Source organism: Quercus suber, unplaced genomic scaffold (genome assembly GCF_002906115.3).
Source record: "Quercus suber isolate HL8 unplaced genomic scaffold, Cork oak 2.0 scaffold_763, whole genome shotgun sequence".
Classification (NCBI taxonomy): domain Eukaryota; kingdom Viridiplantae; phylum Streptophyta; class Magnoliopsida; order Fagales; family Fagaceae; genus Quercus; species Quercus suber.
This window is the reverse complement of record NW_027070199.1, coordinates 218,184-242,191: the sequence shown is the minus strand read 5'-3', so window position 1 is coordinate 242,191 and position 24,008 is coordinate 218,184. Positions and strand designations below refer to the sequence as shown.

Here is a 24,008-nt window from a genome sequence, read left to right as displayed (position 1 = left end):
AAAAATGAGACAAAATATAAATAATTATGATATGGAGGATGTTGTTAAATTTAAATGTTGAATAAAATAAGATGAGAATAAAATAATAAAAATGAAATGTATAGCAATAAACACCATATTATTTTAGTTATGCTATGTAATAAAATAATATTATATTTTTATATACTATATTTATAATGCAATAATATAACATTTAACAACCAATGAGAATAAAAAAGATAACAACATAAAATATAAAACTAAATCATATCAAGCTGGATTACCTATCAATTCCAATTTTAACAAACTAACTGACTTCTAGTTGTCTAAAACTGATTTCTGCGATGAATTTGGTGGAACTTTCAATACTGCATCAGTATGTTTTGATAGTCAACCTGTTACACTAAAATTAAAAAATATATATATATATATACCAAAAATTGAAGGAAAAAAAAAAAATATATATATATATATATAGAGAGAGAGAGAGAGTGAGAGGGGCTTTTGTGTGTGGAAGAATAGAAATTATGCTTGGAATAAGAGGGAGAATGACAATTTTATAGCATGAAGATAAGAATAAGAAGAGTAAAAAATAAAGGAAGATAAAAAGATAGAATAATATTAATATTGAGAGTAGTGGAGATATGAAAAGTTGAAATGGAATGAGAAAGGTTAAAGAAAGTTAAGGTAGAGAGTAGTGGGGATATGGAAAGTTAAAATGGAATTGAAAATTTAATAATAAATAAGAATAATTAAAAATAAGATAAATTAAATATGATATTTTAATTATAATATAATAAAGTTTTTAATTCATTTTAAATGTTAAAAAATTGTATAAAAAAATTGGAAAAAAATTGATAATGACATGGCTGCTGATGTGACTCAATGGGAGCGTAGCAACATTAAATGTTACGCTTCAACTTTTAGTAATATATAGATAGATTGGTTGCCATGATAAAAGTTTGTGATGATGATAATTCTTCTTCCCTATTAGGTTTTGTAATTGAAATCTATGTGAATATTGCTAGTTTAATTGAAATCTGCGTGAAAATTGCTAGTTTTGTCCAAGTCCTTTTTCTGCTTTGGTGCCCTGTTTATTGGTACTGTTCACATTTAAAGTACAGCACCTCCCTCTTCACAACTTGAAATGATATATATGTTGAAACCCATAAAATTAAGGTTCTTTAATTTTTTATCCATTAAATAATCCTTTAAATCCAACCTCAAAGCCATCAGAACAGCTGCTGCCATTGAATTCGGGCATCATTCTTTCTTCAATTAACAGGGCTCATGCTTTCCTTTCCTTCCCTGTCTGGTTAATTAACCTACAAATCCTCTACAATCATAAGCCCTAAAATAAATTTTTTGAACCCTAGCCCACTACAAAAATCATTAATAAGCTGGTTTTGAGTACTGTCTGACATTGGTGAAGGAAGATGACTTCCTCCTTTTGGGGAAGGCCAAGGCTTAGGGAAAGAACAAAAAGGAAGCTGTTTACTTACCATAAGGGGAGGCTATTGCCACATTATCGAAGAAGTTATAGTTTTTTTTTTTACAAATATTTCTATTATTGAAAGATATTGCTAGTAGTTGCATGAGAGTGGCTAACGGCAGCCCTAGCAATCTACAACAAATCAAGAAATGCAACACCACAAACAATCAACTGAAACTTGGTTCAACTGGAGGAAGTTACTTTTATTTATTTATTAAATATTTATGTATATATATGTGCGTGTGTGTAGATTATTTGACCCTTCTGAAGCAGGCAAAAAAAAAAAAAAAGAATTAAAGGGTTGTTTGCAATAGTTTTTTTTTTTTTTTTTTGAGAAATTTATTTGCAATAGTTAAATGGGCTGATATTGCACCTTTATCTGCTATCAAACAAGAATGTGACGATTACTTGAACATATCAGATCAGTGAAGAATTTTTGATGTAATCTCTCATTTTCTCTTGTCTTTATTAGCTCTTATGTTTCTTGCATAGGAGTAGCATATATTGAACCCTGACCTTAGAAATCTCTCCCAAAATAACTTATCTGACCTTCAAAGAGTAAAACCTTTTTTTTTTCTTTGAGTTCTAAAGTAGGTGAATTAGATCTTAACTTTCTTGTTGGGTTACACATGTGAGTGAAGTCCTACATTGAATAAAAATGAAAAAAATGAGTGGTTAATATAACATAATTGAGCACATATTCATTGGGCTTAGGCTTTTGAGTTAAAAGTGTGTTTCTATATGTTATATTAATTACTCAAGCAAGCTCTCCAAGGTATTTATCCCCCCAACATTTCTGATATAGATTGCTGATGACCAGAAATTATGTATTGCAGTGATGAAAGATATCTGCAGTTTCAAGTGGATGGAAATCTACAGTATAGATGCCCCACATGTCGTGGGGAACGCTATCAGGTTTGGTTGAAAAGAGTTCTTGCACTTGTTTTGTCCCTATTTTTTAGGGGTTGCTGAATTTGACTTGTTTTTTTTTGTACCTAAAATTTTATTTCAGGCCCAGGGTATTGACTATTGAGGATGCTATTCAAGAACTGTGGAGGAGAAGAGATGAAGCTGATCGGGATTTAATTGCTAGCTTGAGGGCTGCTGCAGGTTTACCAACCCAAGAAGAAATATTTTCCATATCACCTTATTCAGATGATGAAGAAAATGGTCCTGTGAGATTAAAGAATGAATTTGGCCGGTCCTTGAAGTTTTCTCTCAAAGGGTTAGCTGAGAAGTCACCAAAAAAAGCCAAGGATTATGGAAAGAAATATTCAAATAAGAAGAATGCAAAGAAAAAAGTATATGAGGCACCTTTGACTGGTAAAACAGAATCGCATGAGAGTTTTGAAGGACATAACGATACCCAGTCTTTTGGATACAGTGTGGATGATGACAAGAATGATGATGATAAGCAGTCCCATAGACCAGAAAAATATTCATTTTCTGTGGCTGGAACACTGAATCATACTGATGGGGTTTGCACGGTCAATCAGCCTGCGGTTTTGAAACACAAGTTTGTTGATGAGGTGACGGTGAGTGACGAAGATAAGGCTGCTAGAGTTGTTCGAATTAAGGTAATAAGCCTCATGTTTTAGATACTGGTGAGGACTCTGGAAAACATGCTAACAAGTCAAAAAATGTGATAGGAAAGAAGTTAGTTATAAATCTAGGTGCTCGAAAAATAAATGTAACCAACTCTCCTAGGTCTGATGCTTCAAGCTTCCAAAGAGAACAAGATCTGATGACCTCCAATGGTATGCCTACAATTTTTAACTTTTCCTTTTTATGTATTATCAATTATAATTAGGCGAGGATGATTATTACGAGCTTATTAGGTGAAAGAGGAGGATAGATTAGTGTGTTTTCCTGTTTGTGTGTGCTTTAATAAGAATTTGCAGTTATTGCAACAAACTTTTTTTAGTTCTATATAGTTTATCGTCCTCATTTGAATAGAGGCACCTTATTTATATAGTTTGTCTTCCTCATTTATATATATATATATATATATATATATATATTTAACACTATATTGTCTGTCATTCTCGGCTTACAGTGATGGTCTAGACTATCCTGACACAAGCTTTTGGCTGATGATTGATAACAGTTAATCTTTGTGGTTTTGCCTATTGCATTCTAATGATTTAACCGATAAAAAAAAAAAAAAACGTTTTTATAACTTTTAAACTGATGTTTAATATCTACTATAATGATGGTATATACCTAGTGCTTGACCTACATCATTCTCTTCACCATATTTACTCATTAAATGTCTTATGGTTCTTATTGTCCTCCCATCCTTTTTTCAGGTTCGTTTAGTAATAGATTTCACTTTCAACATCTCATTTATGTAAATTGTTTCTTTTATGCTCCTGTTTCTTTGGTTCTATTGTTTAGCTTTTTCTTCGTTTCGTATATTATACCAAGAAGGAACCTAAAATACTTGTTTTTAATATAATTTGTTTGACTTTATTGTTTATGTAGAGACTGACAAATGATAAATATTACCCTCTCTCCCTCTGTGCGTATGACTCATGGTTTCATGTTCATTAGCAGGCAATGTGAGTACAAGCCAGTGGAAGACGAGTGACAATTTTATGGCAGATAGACAGGTTGGCACTGCTAAACCTGGAGATGGTAAAGGTAGGATTTATTTATTTATTTTTTTTTCTTTCTGGCTTCCTCAACTTCTTAGTTCTCAGTATACCTCTGATTCTCATTAATGGATGAATTTGCAGGAGACAGAACTGATAGCATTGGCCAAGTGAAACTTTTGAAGGTTGCTGGGAAGGAAGGAAATTTGATAAAGTTGGGAAAAGTTAGATCAGATGTTTCTGATTCAAACCCCAAATTTGGCAGATTGAGTAGTGCTGATGCAAATGAAAATAGTACTCAAGAGCCTTCACGAATTTCATTGGGAAAGAGAAACAATGAAGGAAATGCAGCTGCAGCAGGATCTTTGGGTGAAGTAAGAGGTAGCAAGGTATTGCTGGGGAAAACATCAGAAAGCAGGCCTGAGACTTACAATGAAGGTAATGATGATTATGGTCAGGCACCTGGTTCGCATTCTTTGCCAAAAGATTCCAAACCTTTGCTGAGGTTCAAATTTAAGAAACCCACTGTTGAAAATCAAACTTCTCCTCAGCCTGAGGAAGACAGGAGTTCTATCAAGGGCCAAAGGTCAAAAAGAAGGAGACCATCCCCCTTCATGGATAAAACATTATCTAATGACGATGAAGATGTGACACAGTTGAATCAAGACAATTTGATGGATGAGATCATGGACGCTAATTGGATACTGAAAAAGTTGGGTAAAGATGCAATTGGAAAGAGAGTTGAAGTTCATCAGTCATCTGACAATTCATGGTAAGTTTTTCATTCATGATGAAGGAAAAATATAGAAAAACACAGCCCATGAGGAACAGTGTGTTTTAAGCTGAAGTTGTTCTTCTCTCCAAGCCTTTCTTTACACCAAATTCTGTGCCCCTTCCCCACACCCCCCCCCTTCACAAAAAGGGGGAAAAAGAAAAATGAAGCGTTCATTGCTGTTTTATTGCAATGTCATTATAAATTAATGATTAATGCCTTTCTGATATAAACTCAAGGTCTCTATTTCCGATGAACTTGTGCTATAAATCCTTCAATGTGTTGATTACTTTGTTGAGCAATGTTTGTACATTGTGGGTTAAATTGTATTTCCTTGTATTTTTATCCAGGCATAAGGGAGAGGTTACCGATGTAATCGAAGGCACATCGTTGTTATCTGTTACCCTAGATGATGGTAAAGTGAAGACTGTGGAGCTTGGCAAACAAGGGGTTCGCTTTGTTCCTCAAAAGCAGAAGAGATCAAAAGCATGAAGACAGGTAGTTATCTTCCGTAGGCTTTCTTCCATGTCAAAGATGAAGAGGCAAATTCTTCATTTCCCAAAGGCCCCGAGAAGTTGAGAGTTTTATTCTTTGGTTGCTTGTAGTACTGCCGATATCTCACTGAAGGATTGTTGGCTGGGCTATTCATTCTCTCAATAGCTTATCCCATTCAACCAGGGTTTTATTCTACAAGTTAAAAAGTTACCATATTTCATTTTTTTTTCTTCAATTCTCCCTTTACATGTATCTGAATACGCTTTGATTCTTAGATGTAGCTTTGCTTTAGCCGCCACTTGTTTGTGTGGAACTCAGACATTTAGGAGTCCACTGTAACCAATTAGGAATGGGTGGCATGAAAAATATTAGCTCTTGTTAGTGAGTACTCTGTGAATAATATACTTCATCTATTAGCAATTTAGCATTGTTAAAAGGGGTTGAATTTATTAAAGGTGCTAAATGATCTCTTCTTATCTAGTCTCAACTACTGAAAAGGACTAAACGTGTGTGGTATTTAACTATTTATCACTATTTAATAAAATGATTTCTTTTTCCTATCTTATTGTGGATCATGTAATCTTATCAATTTGTTCTTTATGAAAAACAATTCGGGAGATCTGTACAGAATATAGTTGTATGTTTGTGTCGACAAAGTTGATTGCGCCACTGATTACGACAACTTTGTTTTGAAGGGTGAAGTGATGTAACATTACTAGGTGGCACAGCAAGCCAAGGCTGAAAATAGCAAGAAAATTGTAAAAATGGGGTCAGCTGAACAATTAAAGTTGAAAGTTGGTTGGACAGTGAGAGATCCACTTCTTGTTGGAATGAGTGGTTTAAGAAACCTGTGAGAGAAAGAGAGAGAGAGAGTCTTTCTTTTTACTAGCTCGAAGATGGACTAGCTATCCTGCTAGTGCAGATAAAATTCTACTGACCAACTTAAAAAGGCACAGCATTGGATTAGCTTGTAGCTATCCAAAAGAACTTCGAGCTACAGAGCGTGGTCCAAACTAATTAATATTGTTGCTTAAACAAAACAAATATTTTATTATGGGTAATAATATTAACACGCTTACTATTGCACACTCATCATACACACTTTTGAAAACGTGATTTCTATTAGAATTATGGTTTAAGTGATTAAATTCACTATTTCTTAATAGCTTAAGATTTTGGGACAATTGATAATTTAACATAATTCTTAAAAAAAAAAAAAAAAGAGGGTTCAAAAGAAGTATGTATGGAGTGTGCAATAGCGAGTGAGTAACAAGATTTTTCATTTTCTCTTTTGCAATAACTCTCTCTCTCTCTCTCTCTCTCTCTCTCTCTCTCTCTCAGTATGCAATGGTTGTGGGATGGTCGATCTATGTCGTTGATTGGTTGATCTTGGTCGTTAGGTGACCTATCTTGATCGTCCTATTTGTTTGTGAATAAAATAAAATAAATAATTAGTATTTAATAAAGTACTAAACAAATAGATAATCTAGTGTAGATGGGACTAACAAATGATTTAGGTAAAAAAAAAATTCTTTAATTAAATTTGACTAAAGTTTTGCCTAATCCACATAAGTGATATTAAATCTTTAATAACAAACTTCAAAGATGGTTTGATCAGAAGCCTTACACTTCAACTAGTTGACACTTCTTAATGTTTCTAACAAAAATATTTAGAGTTCAAATCTTCCATTTCGTTGTAACTTCGAGTTATCAAAATAAAAATAGAAAAAAGGAAAAAAAGAAAAGAAAAGATAGCCTTGCCCGACTAAGTTGACCAGCTCTTCAAGGCATTCACTAACAAATAGTCAACCTCGCATTTGCTTACATATAGTTAATCTAGTCAGCCCATGCATGTCTTTTCGGTTTGTTTGTTTGGTTGTTTTGTTTTATTTTTGCTTTTGGCTTTTGGCTTTAACCCTTGTACTACTTTTGTTGTTTTCCATGAAACGTCTAAGATTCAAATTCCTCCCTCCAATTATCGAATTATTAAATAAATAAAAAACAAAATATCTTTATCAACTTCCAAAATCTTAAGTAAATAGAATTTAGGATACAAAAATCTATGTACACAGCACATCATAGACTTGTCTTATTCTCTTTCAGATTTCTGTGTAGAAGAGAGAGAGGGGTGATATGAAAAAAGAGTTGCAAGGTTGACAAAAATGCAAATAAAATCATGCACAAAGTATGAGAACATGAATAAGGATTTGAGTGCAGGAAATAAGCATCGAGGTTTCACTTATATCTTCACCACCGTTGAGAATATGGAGTGGAGGGTATTGCAGAGAACATGGTTTTGTGTCCTCCCTCACGAGGATAAACATATGGTGATTGACTGCAAACCCACCACTGTTAGTTCTTGAGTATTGCTACAAACACATTTCACAGTATTTATCAAGACTTATTAAATCGACAAATCTATATATTACTAAAAGCTGAAGCGTAGCGTTTAATGCTGCTGCTCTCACGTTGCGCCACATCAGCTGCTACATCATTCTTTTTTTTCTTTTCTTTTTTAAAATATAATTTTCCTACAATTTTAAAATGATTTTTACAATTTTCAGCCCTATAAATGCAGCCCACTACTTATTTATTTACTTCCACTACTTATTTACACTTCTCCAACCTTTCTCTCTCCCTTACCATTTCATCTCCCCACTACTTCTTCAATCTTTTTCCCTCCTTTACCTTTTCATCTCCCCACTACCCTTTACATTAATATCATTCTTCCTCTTTCCCTTCATCTTCCTTTATTTTTGTCTCTTCTTATTCACACATTCTTAATATAAATTTGTCACTATCTCTTGTATTATATGCATAGTTTTCCCTCACAAAAAAAAAAGGTTCCCTCTCTCTCCCTCTCTCTCTCTCTCAATTTTTTGGTGGATTTTTTTTATTTTTCTTGCATCTCTACTTTAGGTTGATAATTTTTTACATTCTTTGAAACTCTATTTTGGGTTAATGTGATTTAGTTTAGTTTTTTAAATTGTGATTTAGTTTAGTTTTTTAAATTGTTGTTGTTGTTTTTTTTTTTTTTTTTTTATTCTCTTTGAATGCTAAATGTTATCCTATTGCGTTCTAAAGAATTAAATATAGCATATAAAAATATAATATTATTCTATTACATAGCATGATTAGGATAATTTGGTATTTATTCTGTTACATAGCATGATTTTTTATAGTGCTCAATTTAGATGTTAAACTATGAGACTTTACTAATTTTTGTTTATTTTCTAATCCTTTGTGGTGGACAAAATACTCTTAATATTTGCACTAGAAGTACTTTATAATGCCATTTATTTAAAGAAAAGCAAAGGTTAGCCAAACAAAAATAATTGGATAGGTGACAAATTTTAACTTTTGCAATTTTATTTTAATTATTATTATTTTATAACAATGCATGTATAGAAATTTAATTCTTAGATTTTGCTAATAATTGTTTATTTCATAATATATTTTGAGCGGCCGAAATTATAATTTCTACAAAGAAAATAACCTTAATAGATTATCAAAAACAAAATTTTATCCTAATAGTGGTTCAATTAATCATTGTTAAGTTTTATTAATTTTTTTTAGTTTATGTTTTTTTGGTGTTTTGGATTGATCCTATATTACATTTATGATTGTTCTTATAATAAATAAAAATATAATTACGAAATACATTACTCATTATTAGATTAGTTTAAATTGTAAATTTTTTTTTAATAAAACCATCATAAAAATAATTATCACGCGCAACGCGCGGGTTCGCGGCTAGTTAGTATTAATTTTGGCGCATTAGAAACACCACTTTATTATCTATCATTCATAACTTGCCACCTCAACAATTGTGAAAAATTTGTGAGAAAAATTGTGTCTTTAGACTTATTGTTATGGATCACAAGAGGGGTAGTACTCATGTAAGGTGTACAATCCTGCTTCACCATCTTTGGGTAGAATAATTACCGGTTTAAGTTTGTTATATTGATCAACATTTGTGCAACTTTAATAGAATGAGATGGTGATGAACTTTCTTTTTTGTTCTTTTGGTTTAATTAAGTTTAGGCAGTAGAACATGAACTAGCATCTGCACTAGAAGTGGTAAAATTAGAAAACATTTAACAAAAGCAAGAAAATTGAACTAAGCTATCTATGCAGATTCTAATTTCTAATATCAGCAATCATAGAATTAAAGATTTAGTTCTCATCTCTTTCACCCTTAATATGCACTCAGGAATCTGAATTCCTTTCATCTTGACTGTGCAACAATCTTAGTTGGAGCAATCTGGACCTATAGTTTTCTTGAGAATTCTCTGAATTCCTTTCATCTTGACTGTACAGCAATCTTAGTTGAAGCAATCTGGACCTATAATTTTCTTGAGAATTTCGAGCATGATAACATGGATGGTCCCAACTATAGGCTGCAGCTTTTGATAAATGCAGACAATGTTGCCAGCATAACCGTAGTACTGGAGTTGTCCAGATCTGACAGCCTGTTTTTGATAGAAGCCCATGTAATAAAGCCATGGTACGATTGGTTGTTTGAATTGATGGTGGTGAAATTTATTTCAGTTACATGTATTTCTCTCTTCATGTTGAAGCAGATGTGGTTGTTTCATTTGACTGCCAGATCTGTCCAGTCTCTTAACTATGCTTCTGTTTTTCATTGTATTCCAGCTACATGGAGTAATGTTAGCTACACAAATTTTCACAACGGCTGAGATGTTTGCTGTGATTGGTGTTGCTTCCACTTGGGTTTACTACTAACAACATTTTTATTATGCACTAATCACAACAAGCTATAATAGCTGTTGTGAAAAACGTTGTGTCCCTAGAACATAATGTTCTTTTATTTGCTTTTGCTTTCTAAAGGTAGGAATTTAAGATTGTTAATAAGTGTGTTAAAGATCTTCTTTTTAGGTGTTGTGGGGGGGGGGGGGGGGGGGTGGGGTGCTGTATTGGCTTTTAGGAAAAGGAGCTTTTCACTCTTCCTCTAATTATTTGATGCATTGAACAAGTAATTGCAGCATGGAGAAATCCTTCTTTCTTGCCTATAAAATTAGGAAGTATTAATTTGATCAGGGCATATACTAACCATGACATTAATGAAGATGCACCTGCCCATGTGTTTGTTCTCTCAACTTCAACAAAGAATGTCTAATGTCTTCATTTTGCTTACCAAAAAAAAAAAAAAGAAAAAAAGAAAGTCTTCATTTTTAGCCAAGTAAATTGAAAGATAATAACAGGACTCAATAAAGCTATTATTCAACTGCTTCCTAGGCAATATGGGACAACTTCCATAGGGCCTTAAGAATTATTTCCCTTTTTGTTAGGGAGGGAATGGATGAGAACATGAGGTCCATTATTAGAAACCTCAAGCGCATTTCATAACAAGATAACTTTAGCGTAAATAGTAGATGCAACGTCGTGTTGCAAAGTTTTACTACAAGCCAAGAGTTGAAGAAGGTGTTGAAAATGAAAGGGCCTCATTTAATTGGGATTGGTTGAACAATATGGTTGGTTGCAAATATAAAGCAGGAGAGTGGCATTGTGCATAAAAGGGTTAGTGGCCAAACATTAGTGGGAGAAGAAGACTAAAAAGAAGTAAATCACTAATTCAAAGTATACTTTTGAGAGAAAGAAAGAAGACAACATGGAGGAAGCAAAGGGAGTTGTGAAACACATATTTGTAGCAAAGTTCAAGGATGGAACTACACCTAACCAAATTGACCATCTCATCAGAGAAATGGCCAATCTTGTCAACCTTATTGAGCCCTTGAAGTCTTTCCATTGGTAACCATTTTTCTTGTCATCATTATTGTTTGTTTCTTTTACAAAATATGCTAAGTTAAGAACAAAATATGTACAAATAGGTTAAAACATGTCTAAGAAGGGAAGTTATTTATTGACATCTCTCATGCTTTCAAGAACTAAAAAAGCTTGTTTGTGTTATTATGGATCTTTTAAACATCTGTAAGGCTCTGATCTCACTCTTGTTATGCAACTTGAGAATATGTATAAGAGATTCAGAGATGCATGCCTTTCTGAATAGTAAGATATTGTATCAAAGCAGATGAGGTTGACTTTGGATAAAGAGGGTAGTGAGAATCTGCCACTTGCATGTGATATACTCAACTAAATCCTCAATTTTTTCACAGATAAAAGATGTACAACTCATACACGTATGGAGCGTATTGAAGTTACTCAAAAGAATTACAATCTCAAATCTAGAAGATCTATAAAGACCAAAGAAAAACATAGACTGTAAATTGCCTAAAATTGTCATCCAGTCATACAATATTTCAAAAAAGAGGACATAATTTCAAGCCAAGGATGCACAACACCATCAAGGGTTCTAGAATTCCTCTTTCTCCAAATTGTCCACATTAAAGCCTAGGGGAACAATGTTCAAATATTTAATCCTCCATTTTATCAATAAATTTACATGATTTAAATATGCTATAAATCCATAATTAGCTCAGAAGCATTTTTACTCGGGTAGAAAAAAGAATCAGGAGAAAGAGAACAGTTTCAGAGTGAAGCCAAGTTTGATATATTACCTTGTCAAATGATCTAGTATACATCTTAAACTACAGATTATTATTATTTTTTAAATCTCTCTCCTTTAACTGTTTATTCAAGTCATTTTCCATATGTTGCTAAAGGGTCATTTAGGTGAAAGCTTTCTTTGCATGTCCTACTTGGTGCTTGGTATTGGTCATTTCTAGGATTGAGAATTTTTAGTGAACTTTGATAACCGAAACACTGGTTTATGACCTTGAACAGACTTCATTTATGTAAATGATTTTTGGTCATGTTATGTGATTAACAGGGGCAAGGATGTAAGTGCTGGGAACAAAAATCAAGGTTTCACTCATGTCTTAGAATCCACTTTTGAGAGTATGGAGGGTGTTGCAGAGTATATTGCTCATCCTGCTCATGTTGAATATGCAAAGGCGCTCCTGCCTCATGTGGAGAAGTACATGGTGATTGACTACAAACCCACTACTCTTAATTTTGGATTGGAAGGCTGATAGCAGTCATCTAAAATTCCTACTTCACAATATCTCAATAAAAATGAAAAACTGATGGTGATGATTTTATTTGAATTTATCTAAGTATCTTTCAATGAATTTTTTTCGTATCTATGTGTGTAACTGTTACTCATTTTGAGGTTAATGTCTTTGTTTATTATAATTGCATTTATGCTGAATATTTGCTTCTCTTTAGCCCTTACATTTTTTTTTTAATTATAATATGAAGCTATTGGGTTGTTTAATAATTATAGTGTAATGTACAATGTCATAAATACCACTGGATGGTCAGGAATCCTTTTCAAATGTGTTTTTACCTATTTTCTTGGCTAGAAATCTGAAGTCGTCAATAAGATGGCATAGCTGCAAATGTTGAACTGGAAGCAACTTTTAAAAAAAAAATGTTTGTGAAGAGGGATGTTGAAGAAATTAAACCTTTTTATAAGCTAAATGGTACTTATCCATCACCTTAGATCTTAAATTTCTAACATCACATTGGTTCTTTAGTGCAAATAATTAGTGTTTTTTAAATTAAAAAAAAAAATTGAAAAGAGGGAAATGCATCGGACTGCTTTCAAAATCATAAAAGACAACCCATTTCATTGTATGCTTCCTATGTTGGAATTGTTAGAATGCAGCGTATCTTTTTTTTCCTTGTCACTTAAATTGCAAATGGTAAACTTGGCTTAGAAAAAAATAAAAGAACAGAGATAAAACATGGATTTATATTCAATTCTGCAATTAAGATGAATGAAGTAATGTAATTTGAGAAAATTGTGATAGAAAGGTATGTTTATCTAAAACTTGGTAAATTATATAAGCTCCACCCCCACAAACTTCTTTCTTTTTTTCCTTTTTTTTTGGTGTGGCAGACGACGCAATCCCCTAAGTTACCATTATTACTTTTCCTTATTTACTTTATATAATCATGCAAAGAAAAAGCAATCTTAAATCATCAAGAATTTACTCATAGAGTTTTTGTATTTTATAATTCTTTCTCCAAAAACAAAAGCAAGATCACAAGGCTTTTGTGTTTTATAGCCATATTCAAATAACCAAACCAAAAGAGAAAGCATGAAAGTTATAGCCACTAAGTTCAGAAGAAGGAAGCTATATGTTTTATTCCTCCAACTTGCATCAAAAGCATACTAAACACAATGTGAATGTCGGGCCTTAGGCCTCCTTTCTTTTTGAACTGCAGTTGAAGCGCTGCTTTACCCCACAACTCAAGGTCATGGTATTTTCCTGCAAACACTAATTCATTCAGCTTCTCATCCTAATTTTTCTGTGAACAGTGAAACTCAAATAGAAAACTAATGCTAGGATTCACTATGTAATAGGCTCCAGAGGGTACACTAAAGGAAACACAAGTTGTAGTAAGTGGGATCCTTTAAGATATTACACCATCATTAACGTTATCTGAACCAATTTTTACAAATTCAAACATTGTAAGATTTTTCTTTCTTTTTAAGAAAGTTTTAACCTATGACATCTGTATCTTGAGAACAACTCTTTATAATCAAACTAAAACATCAACCACTTTTAACATTGTAAGATATTTGAAAAAAAAGAATCCACTTGATTTGGCTGGAAATGACTGATAGTTGATGATCACAAAAAAAAAGATCTAGGTGGAAGTAGCTTGTACCTGTAGTATTTCGGATTTCTTTTTTAATAAAAAATTCTTTAGTAAGATATCCTTATCTATCTCTTATTTCTAGTGTCTACTAATTAAACTATAGTTTTCTTTACTTAACTACTAAATTTAGGTTAGGTAAATTCGTTAAGTAAAATTATTAAGCATATTAATTAATAATAATTAATTAATAATTTAACTACTAGTAATAATAGTGATTAAACTTGTTTTTAACGCAAAATTATTAATAAAGTGATTAATAATAATTTATTTAATCAGATTTTAGGATTTATTTTAAGTATTTTAAAGGTATTTTAAAGAAAATTGAGGGCTAATCGCACTTACTTTGGATAGTTGGGCTTACAACCATTTACTTTTATTTTAACCAACAAGATATCTATGGGCACCATAAATCATTGTCATCTTAAATACCCTTTATCTCTAGTGCATAGATTCCAAACTAAATTTTGAAATTCCATTCCTGTCTTAGTATTATACTTTATGTTGAGATAGCAGAAGCCTTGATTTATTTTTAGTATTATTATTTTTTGGTTATGAGTGAAGCAAAAAAAAAATGAGGGTTTGTTTGAAATAAAAGTAGAAAAATAGCAGAAACAATCACATAGAGAACACACAGATTTACGTGGTTCGGCCTTAGGCCTACATCCACGGGCAGCACCAGAGAAAGTTTCACTAAAAAAAATAAGGAGATTACAAAAGTGACACAAAAACACTCTCACAAAACCCAAGCCCCAAATACACCCAAAGAACGCTCTCTCACCACAACTAGCAAACAAGAATTTTCAAATTCTCTAAAGTCTAAACCCGATCTGCAAAAGACCAAAGTTGTGCATTTTAAAGAACTAAGCACGACTAGCTATATATACAAGTGCAAAGCCTATTTATTTGTTGCCATTGATATCTTCAAATCCTACTAATAAGCAATCACCAAATTTGGTTTGGTGTTGAACGTGTATAAATGGAACTAATTCAACCAATGTAACACTTTGTCTCTTTGGTAATCCACATTTCTTGTAAAGCAGGGAGAGAATTGCAAGACCCTGATAACAAATGAAATTCCTCTGGGCTAGTAATAATGAAGTCAGAGCAACTGGTTGCATCATCTACTCCAACATGTGATGTCTGCATTCTTGGACTGCGGGAAATAAAAGTAGTCATGAGATAGGGTGCATAATATAGCACAACAGTCATCCTAAATGAAACCAAAAGTAGACAGTTATTATTAGAAAAAAAAAGACAGTTATTTAATCAATATTTACCCCTACATTTTAGTGCCACTCTATTGCACAAAAGCACAAGCCCTACTCAAATGGTTGATGCATCAACTTCACATTTTTAAGAGATGATATTGGTTTCATTTGTCCTGTAACCTGTGAAAAGTGAGTCACCTGGCTTAGTTAGGACAAAATTCCACATTATAATCTGTGCTTACAATTTCTTGATCAATGACAAATGAAATTGTTTGTTTGAACAAATCCGTATTGTATATGTTGCCATCTTGACATAATAAGTGTATAACTGAAAAAACCTATTCAGTAAGGTCAAGAGATGAAATGAATTATGAAACAAGAAAATGGACTGAAATGTACCATTGGTAAATTTTCTATGTTCCATTAATTATATAATGTATGCAGATTTTAAGGTTTCATCGTTACATGTGTAAAGACATTTTTGCTATAATGGGATTTAGAATATAATGTTTCAATCACCCAGGAGACATTAAACCAAATGAATTGAAGTTAACATAAACACTTCAAATGATAAGTTCTTAACAAAAACTTTGAAAACCATACGAGCAAGAACAACAACAATGAAAAACATTGTACATCAATAACACACAAAGCTTGCATTCCCTAATGTTAGTGAGTGCAGGGATTGATTTAACATGTTCTCAATCCTAGAATTCGGAGAGAGCAACCAAAGTAATATTCCGCAGTATCTACAATGAAGAATTATTGATGCAAAAGTTCAAGTAGAAAACTAGGAATTTCATACATTGGAATTGAGAATGGGCCTCACTTCACCTTAAAAAAAAATTTCTGCATCGAAAAGTATTCATGTTAATTAGTTGGTAAATGGAATAAAACTGCAGGGGATTTGTGTTCACATCCAAAGTCACCAAGAAAACGAGCTCCACTAACAGCAAAAGTTGACATAATCATAAAATTAATACAAAGATATTGCAGCAGGTCTAATTAGCATTTGGACATTGAAAATAAATTTTCTCTTTGGGACCCAAATTGTTATAAAAGTGGTCATTTTTTCCTCCATTCAATTGCTACTGTTACATTGGACTCAATTTGAAAGATTGTTGACAACTCATGAATTTCTATGCTTGAGAACAGAAGATTCTCAATTCATATGTTATTTTAAATATTTCATGTAGTCAGCTGTCCATCGCTTGATTATAACTTTATAATATGCTAATTAACTCCAAGAATGTTAGGCTACTTCAAAGATGAAAGTTCAAATGCATATCTAAGAAAAGAACCTTTATCATGGAAGTCTTAGAAGTCCTCTGATATGGAAAGTCACACTTTTTGCCCCGCAGCAACAGCTAGTCAGTCCAATATGAGTCACTAATTATTTTTAGATGAAAAAGCCTAATAAGTATCATGAATTCATTTAATATTTTCTTTGCAGCATAAATAATTTGAAAAAATATCATAATTTTCTCCATTCTATAGTTATTGGTTTTATAGCATTCAATCAGAAAGTTTTTTAACAACTTGCGAATTTGTATGCTTCATAACAGAAGATGTTGGATTCATATAATATTTCAGAGATTTCATATAATTAAATTGTCCTTGGGTGGAATTAAAACTATATGGTATGCTATGTACTAATCACCCAAAAAAACAGGAAAAAGGAAAAAGAGAAAAGAAAAAAAAAAAAAAAAAACTTATATGGTATGCTAAGTTCCCCCAAGAATGTGAGACTGCTTAACAGAAAGAAGGCATTAAATGCTTACTAAGAAAAACTACTGAAGAAACAAACCATTATCTCTTAGGAAAAACATTCTTTTTTTTTCCTGCTCCAACAGCTAAGTCTAATGTAAATCATGAAAATGATAATCAATTAATTTTTTTAGTAAGTTGTACTACTCACTCATATTGTTAGTGCATGAACTGATGGCATTCTCACCAACTTAAGAATATCCATTTCTAGACTTATGAAGAAGAAAAGGCTACAAGCACTGGAACATCCAATCCTGTTGTAATTGACAAAATTTGACCCACTAAAATATTTCCCTTGACAGTTCTTTTGTTATGCAATTTCTAAAGGATGGTTTTTGTCTTTTTGAGTACTCATATGTACAAAATAGTGACAATTTCAAAAGCATATAAATAGCTTGCATAAAAATCATCAGTAATATTTTTACATGAACATAAAGCTGATGCTTCACAAGGAGTCATTGAAAAGTCAAACGATCAGTCTTCAGAAATTAAGCAACACAGAAACTAGGCAGCTCTCTAATTGCTAACACCAAGCTACAATCTTCATCCATTCCATCCCATCAAACATAAGTTTGCGAAATAAATTAGAAAAGAAAAGAGAGGAAACACCAAAACAGTAATATTTCTACCAACTGGCAAAAACAATTTCAAAACACATGAAGTAAGAAGAAATGAGATACGGCTTTTTACTAGTCTCTAAATATTTTTATTACTAGTGTAGTAAGAAGAAACACACTCTCAAACACGTCCACCTAGTATTCAATGCTCCTGTGGCTAACTGGCTCCTGCTTCCCAGCATATAGAATCAAATTTCTGATAAAATCATCCTACCTGAAAAAAAAGGAAGAATGAATGTGAATCTCTTCCAAGGGCTGGAAAACAAAAACATGCCAACATGCCATGAATCAAGAGAAGACCACGTCACAAAGTTGAGAGTAGATAGTAAAGTATCACAACATTGTTCTTACAAAATTTTTAGTATTCTTTGATGTGGTGGCATATGAATGGGAACTGAGGATATTTTTGGATTCACATTATACCAAAACACACACACACACACACACACACTAGTTATCAGTTAGGTCAAGCATCCATGGCATATTCAAATGATGATGATAGTAGCTATACTCTTTATAAAGACTATTATCTAACAATTACATATCATTAATTATCAACAAGATCTAGAATTCTGGAAGCCACAACAGATGGTCATTGGCAAGGCAAAAGACTGAATTCATTCAAGCAGTGCCCTAAACTGTGCCTTCTTCTAGAAAAAAAAAAGTGTCATAATATGACCAAAATCTAAAGGATGAATAAAATGAAAGTTAATGGGAAATTTTTATATGCTATTTTCATTTCAATAATGCAAAGAAACACAAATTTTGCATTAAAAATAGATATATATACCCACTATAAAGACAATGCAAAAATAGTTTAGAGAATTTTAATCATATGGAGACATTGGAATGTCAAAGGCAGGTAGGGAATTGGTTCAATAGGTGCAGCTAAATGGTAAAAGGTAAGTAGACAGAACACAGTACCACAGAATAGAAAAATTTTCACATGCAGCCAGGAGAAGTGGCTATGAATTGCATTTTAAAAAAAAAAAACTGCCGAATTCTAATAAGTATATCAAAAAAAAAAAAAAATCCCTTGCAATGGAAATTGAATCACAAAAATTGGCATCCATGTATTGAGCTTCCAAATTTTCTTCATCATATTTTTCACTAGTAAGTTACACACCCACCTGAAGGGTCTTGAACCCAAGACCCATCCCTCCACCTAGCACTTATAAGGGGAAGAGGTGCCCGTTGAGTTAGAGCTCACTGGCCAAATCTTCCTCATCATTAATTCAAGTACCAAGACATCATCCTAGTGGATTTACCCAAAAATGCCAAAAGCAACCTGTGAAATGATCATGATCTACCTTACAAGACCTTGAAACATGGAATTGCAATACTGGAATGCAGTTCAGTTCATCATGAAATGACAAAAATCAACAGTAGAGGATTGCTGTTGGTGACATTCCCAGTCGGAAAAAGATTGCTTACATCATTTTGTAATTTGATTTCCCTTTGTTGCTAGTGCATCCAGACTAACTTCAGAAGTTTCCTCCCTGTCTTAGTGCTACACTTTCTTTCTTTGGTAATCCACATTAATTCTAAGTCAGGGGATTGCAAGACCGTTAATAGCCAAGGAAAACTCCGGTGGGCCAGTAATACCGAAGTCAAAGAACCTGTTGGCATCATCTGTTCCAATGCGTGACCTAAAAGTTAGTAGCATCCCAGATTGTAAAAGTAGTAATGTCAAGTTGCATATTATGTCAAGAGCGTTGTTAATTACATGCCAGTGTATATGATGTGTGCATGCCACATCAACTGAAATCGTGGATTCAAAACATGATTTCACAATTTAAGTGAGAAATTGTGTTTTGAACACATGATTTCCATAGTGTTATGTGTATGGAGTGTGCACTCCACGGTGTGCAACAACAATTTCCCTTATGTCAAAGCGTTCATCCTAAAAAAAGCCAAAAGTAGACATAATACTTTAATCAATATCTAATCTTACTTTTTTTTTCCACTCTACTACACAAAAACACAAGCCCTGCACTGACTGTTGAGTGTTGATGCAGCATCTTCATAGCTTTAAGAGAAAATATTTTTGTCATGTAACCTGTAAAAGTTGAGTTACCTGGTTTAGTCAAGACAAACTCTACATTATAATTGTTACCATGATGGTTAACATAGGAAAAATTTCCCATCAGTTTAAGCTTTTGGGACAACTGGTAGTTTATCATAGCATCAAAATATGTGTTCTTAAGTTTGAATCCTATCTCCACTCTTCCTCCCATTTCAAAGGGATGCTTTCTGAGTCCTGCTTATGTACATAGGAAAGAGTAAACATTTCCAATATTTTGACATGAACATAAACTAATGCTTCACAAGGAATGAGATATTAAGCTATATCTACAACTATGTAGTAATCGGATTGCTACCACCAAACCATCATCTTCATCCATTCCAGCCTATCAAAATTAAATTTTAATAATAAATTAAAAATTTTAAAAAAAAGGGAAAAGAGAGGAAAATAAGTGTTTTTACCATCTTACAATTAAATTTCCAACAATTGAACCTTTTAGCCTAATCTATGTGGTAAGGTATAATAAAGATGAGAATGAGATACTTACCAATTTACTTTTTGCTGGTTGCTGCATATTCGTTTTTACCAGCATGGTTGGAAGACATATAAACTACTGAAATCTTGTTTGTTTAAGTATTCAAAGCTCTGGCATACAGACTCCTATAACTTAGAAAAACACCATACCTAAAACGAAAATGAGGAATGAAAAGAGAGAGAGTAGTATCTAACAATCACAGGGAACTTAGAAAGGAGATGCATGAATATAAAGAAACAGGGGGGTTAACACCAAGCTGTGGTCTTTTTCCATGCCATACTACGAAACATAAGTTCGAGTACATAAATAAATAACCATATATGAAACTTAAATGATTTACCACTTAATTTTTCAGTTGTGGCTTGATAATTGCAATACCAACTTGCTTTGGATAAACAACCAACTCTCTGCAGTTTTTATATTCCAAGCCTGCCTCTATTCTGCACGCAGAATCAAATGATTAAAATAATCACTATGCTCTTAATTGAAGGGGAACAAGAGGATTGAATTTTGACAGAGATATATGGACCTATATAAACTTTGGAGCAGATCATATCTTTGGGTCTTTTTTTTTTCTTTTTTTTGCTGATAAGTTTGGGAGCAGATCATATTCTGAAATGCATTTAATATTAATCCAGTTTTTAGGACTACGGCTTTGTTGTTGGGTTGGACTAGATCATCCTACTGAATAATGATTATTCACCATAAATCTATTCCAACATCTCCAAGTGCCAAATTTCAATTTGTTTATTTAAAATCAACTCTGCAAACCCAAAAGTGCAGTCTTATCATTTATACCAAGGTACAGATGCTTAGAACAAAGAAACAAGTGAAGGATTTATGCGTCTCCCACCCCCCTTTTTTCCCCTTGAGGGAAAAAGGAACACAAAAACAAGATAATTGGCCGAGCTGTTCACTTGCTGCACTTGCCCAAAAGGTTCTCTATAGGCTCAGATATTTATCCCTAGTTTTGTTTCATGCTTCCAATTTGTTTTCCATCTAAGATCAAATAAACTGGGAGATCATCAAAAAACACAGAGAACAAAGAAGAAGAGTTAAGAACGTAGCATTTCAATCACTACAAAAGATTAGGATTCATAATTAATCTACATTTATCTAGAAACATAGAAGATGAACCAAGTTCAGGCCCTATCAACTATAGGACATGAACTTTTTTAGGTGGACCGTCCCCTCTTCCCCATTAGTGACTTTGTGATATTTATTAAGCTTTTTTCTTTTATTTGGAAGAAAATTGATTAACTCAATATCGCCATAGTGTTAAATGCCAAAAATCAGAGATCCCACTGGAACACTACTCCAAATTACTCAATAACCTTTGATTATTGGTGACTCTAACCAAGTACCTGAGCTAGATCAGTTTCTGAAATCCTCAAAGTATCCAAGGAATAGATCCTTTGCCATATTTTCCACAAAAATCTTCAAATTCTTTAGATGATCCACACTCACTTGATGATTAATCCCATTAAATCTGTTGATAAACAAAAGGCATATTCATTTTAAGGCCATTCATGTAAACAAATTACAAAGGAGCAGGATTATGCAATGACAAAAAGGATAACAATATTTCAATAACAACGAAAAATAAAAAACATTAAATTCTGTTTCAGTGCATCACTATTGGCATCCTAGGAATGCAATGCAAATTTCGTAGAGCTTTAATATTGAGGCAAAATTTCTTCACAACAAAACAGAGCATCACACTTTAACCTTTCTTAACAAAACTCTTAGTATGGCCATTATATAACAATGGAATCCTTGGCTCCTCATTGCATGAATCAAAATAAAAAATCAGTTTTTGCAAAAGGCATAAATTAAAACCCAATAAACTAAGAAAGAGAGTTGCATTCCAAAAAAGAAGAAGAGAGTGAACAACTGTTAAGAGCACTTGTTCATGGATGATATTGGGGTTGGCCAAATATTTCTTGTTGAAAAAATAACCAAAAGCAAAACTTTTAAACAATGTCCAACAGTTTGGTTTCTTTCAAATCAATCTTGGATTTTTCATTGTTAGAAAATGTAAACCCAATACAATTATATATCATGGTTGAGTATATTTATTGTTCTAATATTTTGGAAATCCACCCCAAAAAAAAAAAAGATATTTAAAAATTTCTTTATTTTTTGGAAATCAACAAAATAAAAAGAATAGAATTCCCAAAAATTTACTATGTTTTCTCAGCAACCATACATAAATTATATAAGATAATTAAGAAATTAAAATAAAAAAAAAAGAGAGTAAAAAGTGAAGAGCTACCAAGCTCAGCTATTGCAGAAGACATACCAGAGGTTATGTTGCGAGTAGCATGGTCGAGGCTGAGAGGGCCAGTGTGCTTGAGGTAGGCCAAGAGGAACTGACTGAAAAATGGACTGGTTCACATTTTTTCAGCATATAAAATCACCACCTCCGAAATTTGATAACAGGGACATGAGCGATTTTGAACCAATCTTCCCCAATTCCCTTTTCACATCTTTTCTCTAAGTCAGGACAACTTTCAATTGTTAGCTTTTGTAAAGACTTGAGAGAAAGCATCTCATCAGGAAGTGATTTGAGATTTGGACAATCGTAAATGTAAAGTTCTTCGAGGGACGTGAGATTACTAATCCCATCGGGAATTGATGTTAGGTTGGGGCACCTTGAAATTTGAAGGTATACAACTGAGGCGAGCTCCGGGAAAATCGTAAAATTGGGACAATCATAAATCGCAAGACTTCGCAGAGCAGTAACATGTTGAAGCCCGGAAGGAATAGACTTCAAATTCGGAACGCTGTTGTAATACAGAGAACTGAGGCATTTAAGATTCTGCCATTCGGTGCCATCATCACCCTTGTCACTAATCGAATCAAACAGCTCACAATCACTAATCGCCAAGCTCTCGAGTGAGGTGAGATGGGGCACGGCTAGAGATAGAGATTTCAGCTTAGGGCCTCCTCCTATGCCGAGTTGCTTGAGAGAACTCAGGGTTGACATCCAATCATCTGGTAGAGCCTCTGTATCCTTTATAGATTTTAAAGTCATAGACTTTAATTTGGAGAAAGGAGAGGACAAGAAAGAGGAGGAAGAAGGAAGCGAAGAAGTCATCGCTATTGTCGGTTGTAAAGCTTTCAAACTGACTCTATCCAAAATTAGACTTTCTTCAAGATACGGAAACGGAGGAAGGGAAGTTAGATTAGGGCAATCCTCAATATATAACTCAGAAAGATGATGGAATGAAGGCAGTGACTGGTGATGCGGATGTTGTTGGTGATCTGTTGTTGATGTGCTCCTCCACCATCCCTTCAGATTACGGCAAAGCTCAATAGAAATTGACTCTAGCGATGGGAAGAAGGATATGTACTCCTCCTCGTTTATATCACCTTCTGATATGTACTCCAAATCATACATATACTTAAGACATAGACGTTTCAGAGAGTGGAGTTGAGACAACCGTGGAAGTTGTCGACATCTCTTACAAAAACCTAAAGTTAAATCAACCAGATTTGTGAGCAAAGAAAGCCAACTTGAAAATCTGCACACCCCCATACCCAATCACAGACAAAAATTTAAGATTTTGGTGTGGTGGAGGCCTTTAATAACTTCTCTCACCATCGTTTCGTCATCGAACAAAAAATGAATGCATATTGCATGCCATTTAATTCAACCGGTCAAGATATTGTTTTCTCTTAAATTGGCAGCGTTGGGTTCTGAATAAACATCTTCCAAATATCTCAAATTTGAGATTTGCATTTTCCTCTCAGGGAGTTTAGCGAATTCAATTCGTCTAGCCACACTAATGCCAGAGAGTAGAAGCTTGGTTGTCTCCACAACAAATAATGATAACGTTTGAAGGCATGCATTTGCCCTAATCCATCA

The 24,008-nt window shown here is 33.2% G+C and overlaps 2 protein-coding genes and 1 pseudogene across 19 annotated transcripts; 2 read left to right on the top strand and 1 right to left on the bottom strand.

Moving 5' to 3' along the window:
* Nucleotides 1-5,756, top strand: part of LOC112017979 (uncharacterized) — an 8,402-nt pseudogene extending 2,646 nt beyond the window's left edge.
* A 4,977-nt stretch (nucleotides 5,757-10,733) lies between these two features.
* On the top strand, nucleotides 10,734-12,534 carry LOC112017943 (stress-response A/B barrel domain-containing protein HS1). The gene is made up of 2 exons (XM_024050399.2): nucleotides 10,734-11,104; nucleotides 12,144-12,534. The coding sequence occupies exons 1-2, from the start codon at nucleotides 10,965-10,967 to the stop codon at nucleotides 12,343-12,345; spliced, it is 342 nt and encodes a 113-aa protein (XP_023906167.2). The 5' UTR covers nucleotides 10,734-10,964; the 3' UTR covers nucleotides 12,346-12,534.
* A 2,028-nt stretch (nucleotides 12,535-14,562) lies between these two features.
* LOC112017955 (putative disease resistance protein RGA4) lies at nucleotides 14,563-23,710 on the bottom strand. 18 transcript variants are annotated; one of them, XM_065766973.1, is made up of 11 exons: nucleotides 22,440-23,710; nucleotides 21,502-21,626; nucleotides 20,478-20,577; nucleotides 20,150-20,286; nucleotides 19,531-19,635; nucleotides 18,887-19,208; nucleotides 17,696-17,790; nucleotides 16,494-16,581; nucleotides 15,838-15,941; nucleotides 15,262-15,372; nucleotides 14,563-15,137 (listed from the first exon to the last, which is right to left on the bottom strand). In XM_065766973.1, exon 1 carries the CDS (start codon nucleotides 23,676-23,678, stop codon nucleotides 22,554-22,556), a length of 1,125 nt encoding a protein of 374 aa, XP_065623045.1. In that variant the 5' UTR covers nucleotides 23,679-23,710; the 3' UTR covers nucleotides 14,563-15,137; nucleotides 15,262-15,372; nucleotides 15,838-15,941; nucleotides 16,494-16,581; nucleotides 17,696-17,790; nucleotides 18,887-19,208; nucleotides 19,531-19,635; nucleotides 20,150-20,286; nucleotides 20,478-20,577; nucleotides 21,502-21,626; nucleotides 22,440-22,553. The 18 variants fall into 18 exon arrangements, with proteins under 18 accessions (XP_065623045.1, XP_065623049.1, XP_065623046.1 ...); XM_065766977.1 differs by having other exon boundaries at nucleotides 15,268-15,372; XM_065766974.1 differs by lacking the exon at nucleotides 15,838-15,941 and adding an exon at nucleotides 18,707-18,864 and having other exon boundaries at nucleotides 19,011-19,208.
* Nucleotides 23,711-24,008: the final 298 nt, after the last annotated feature.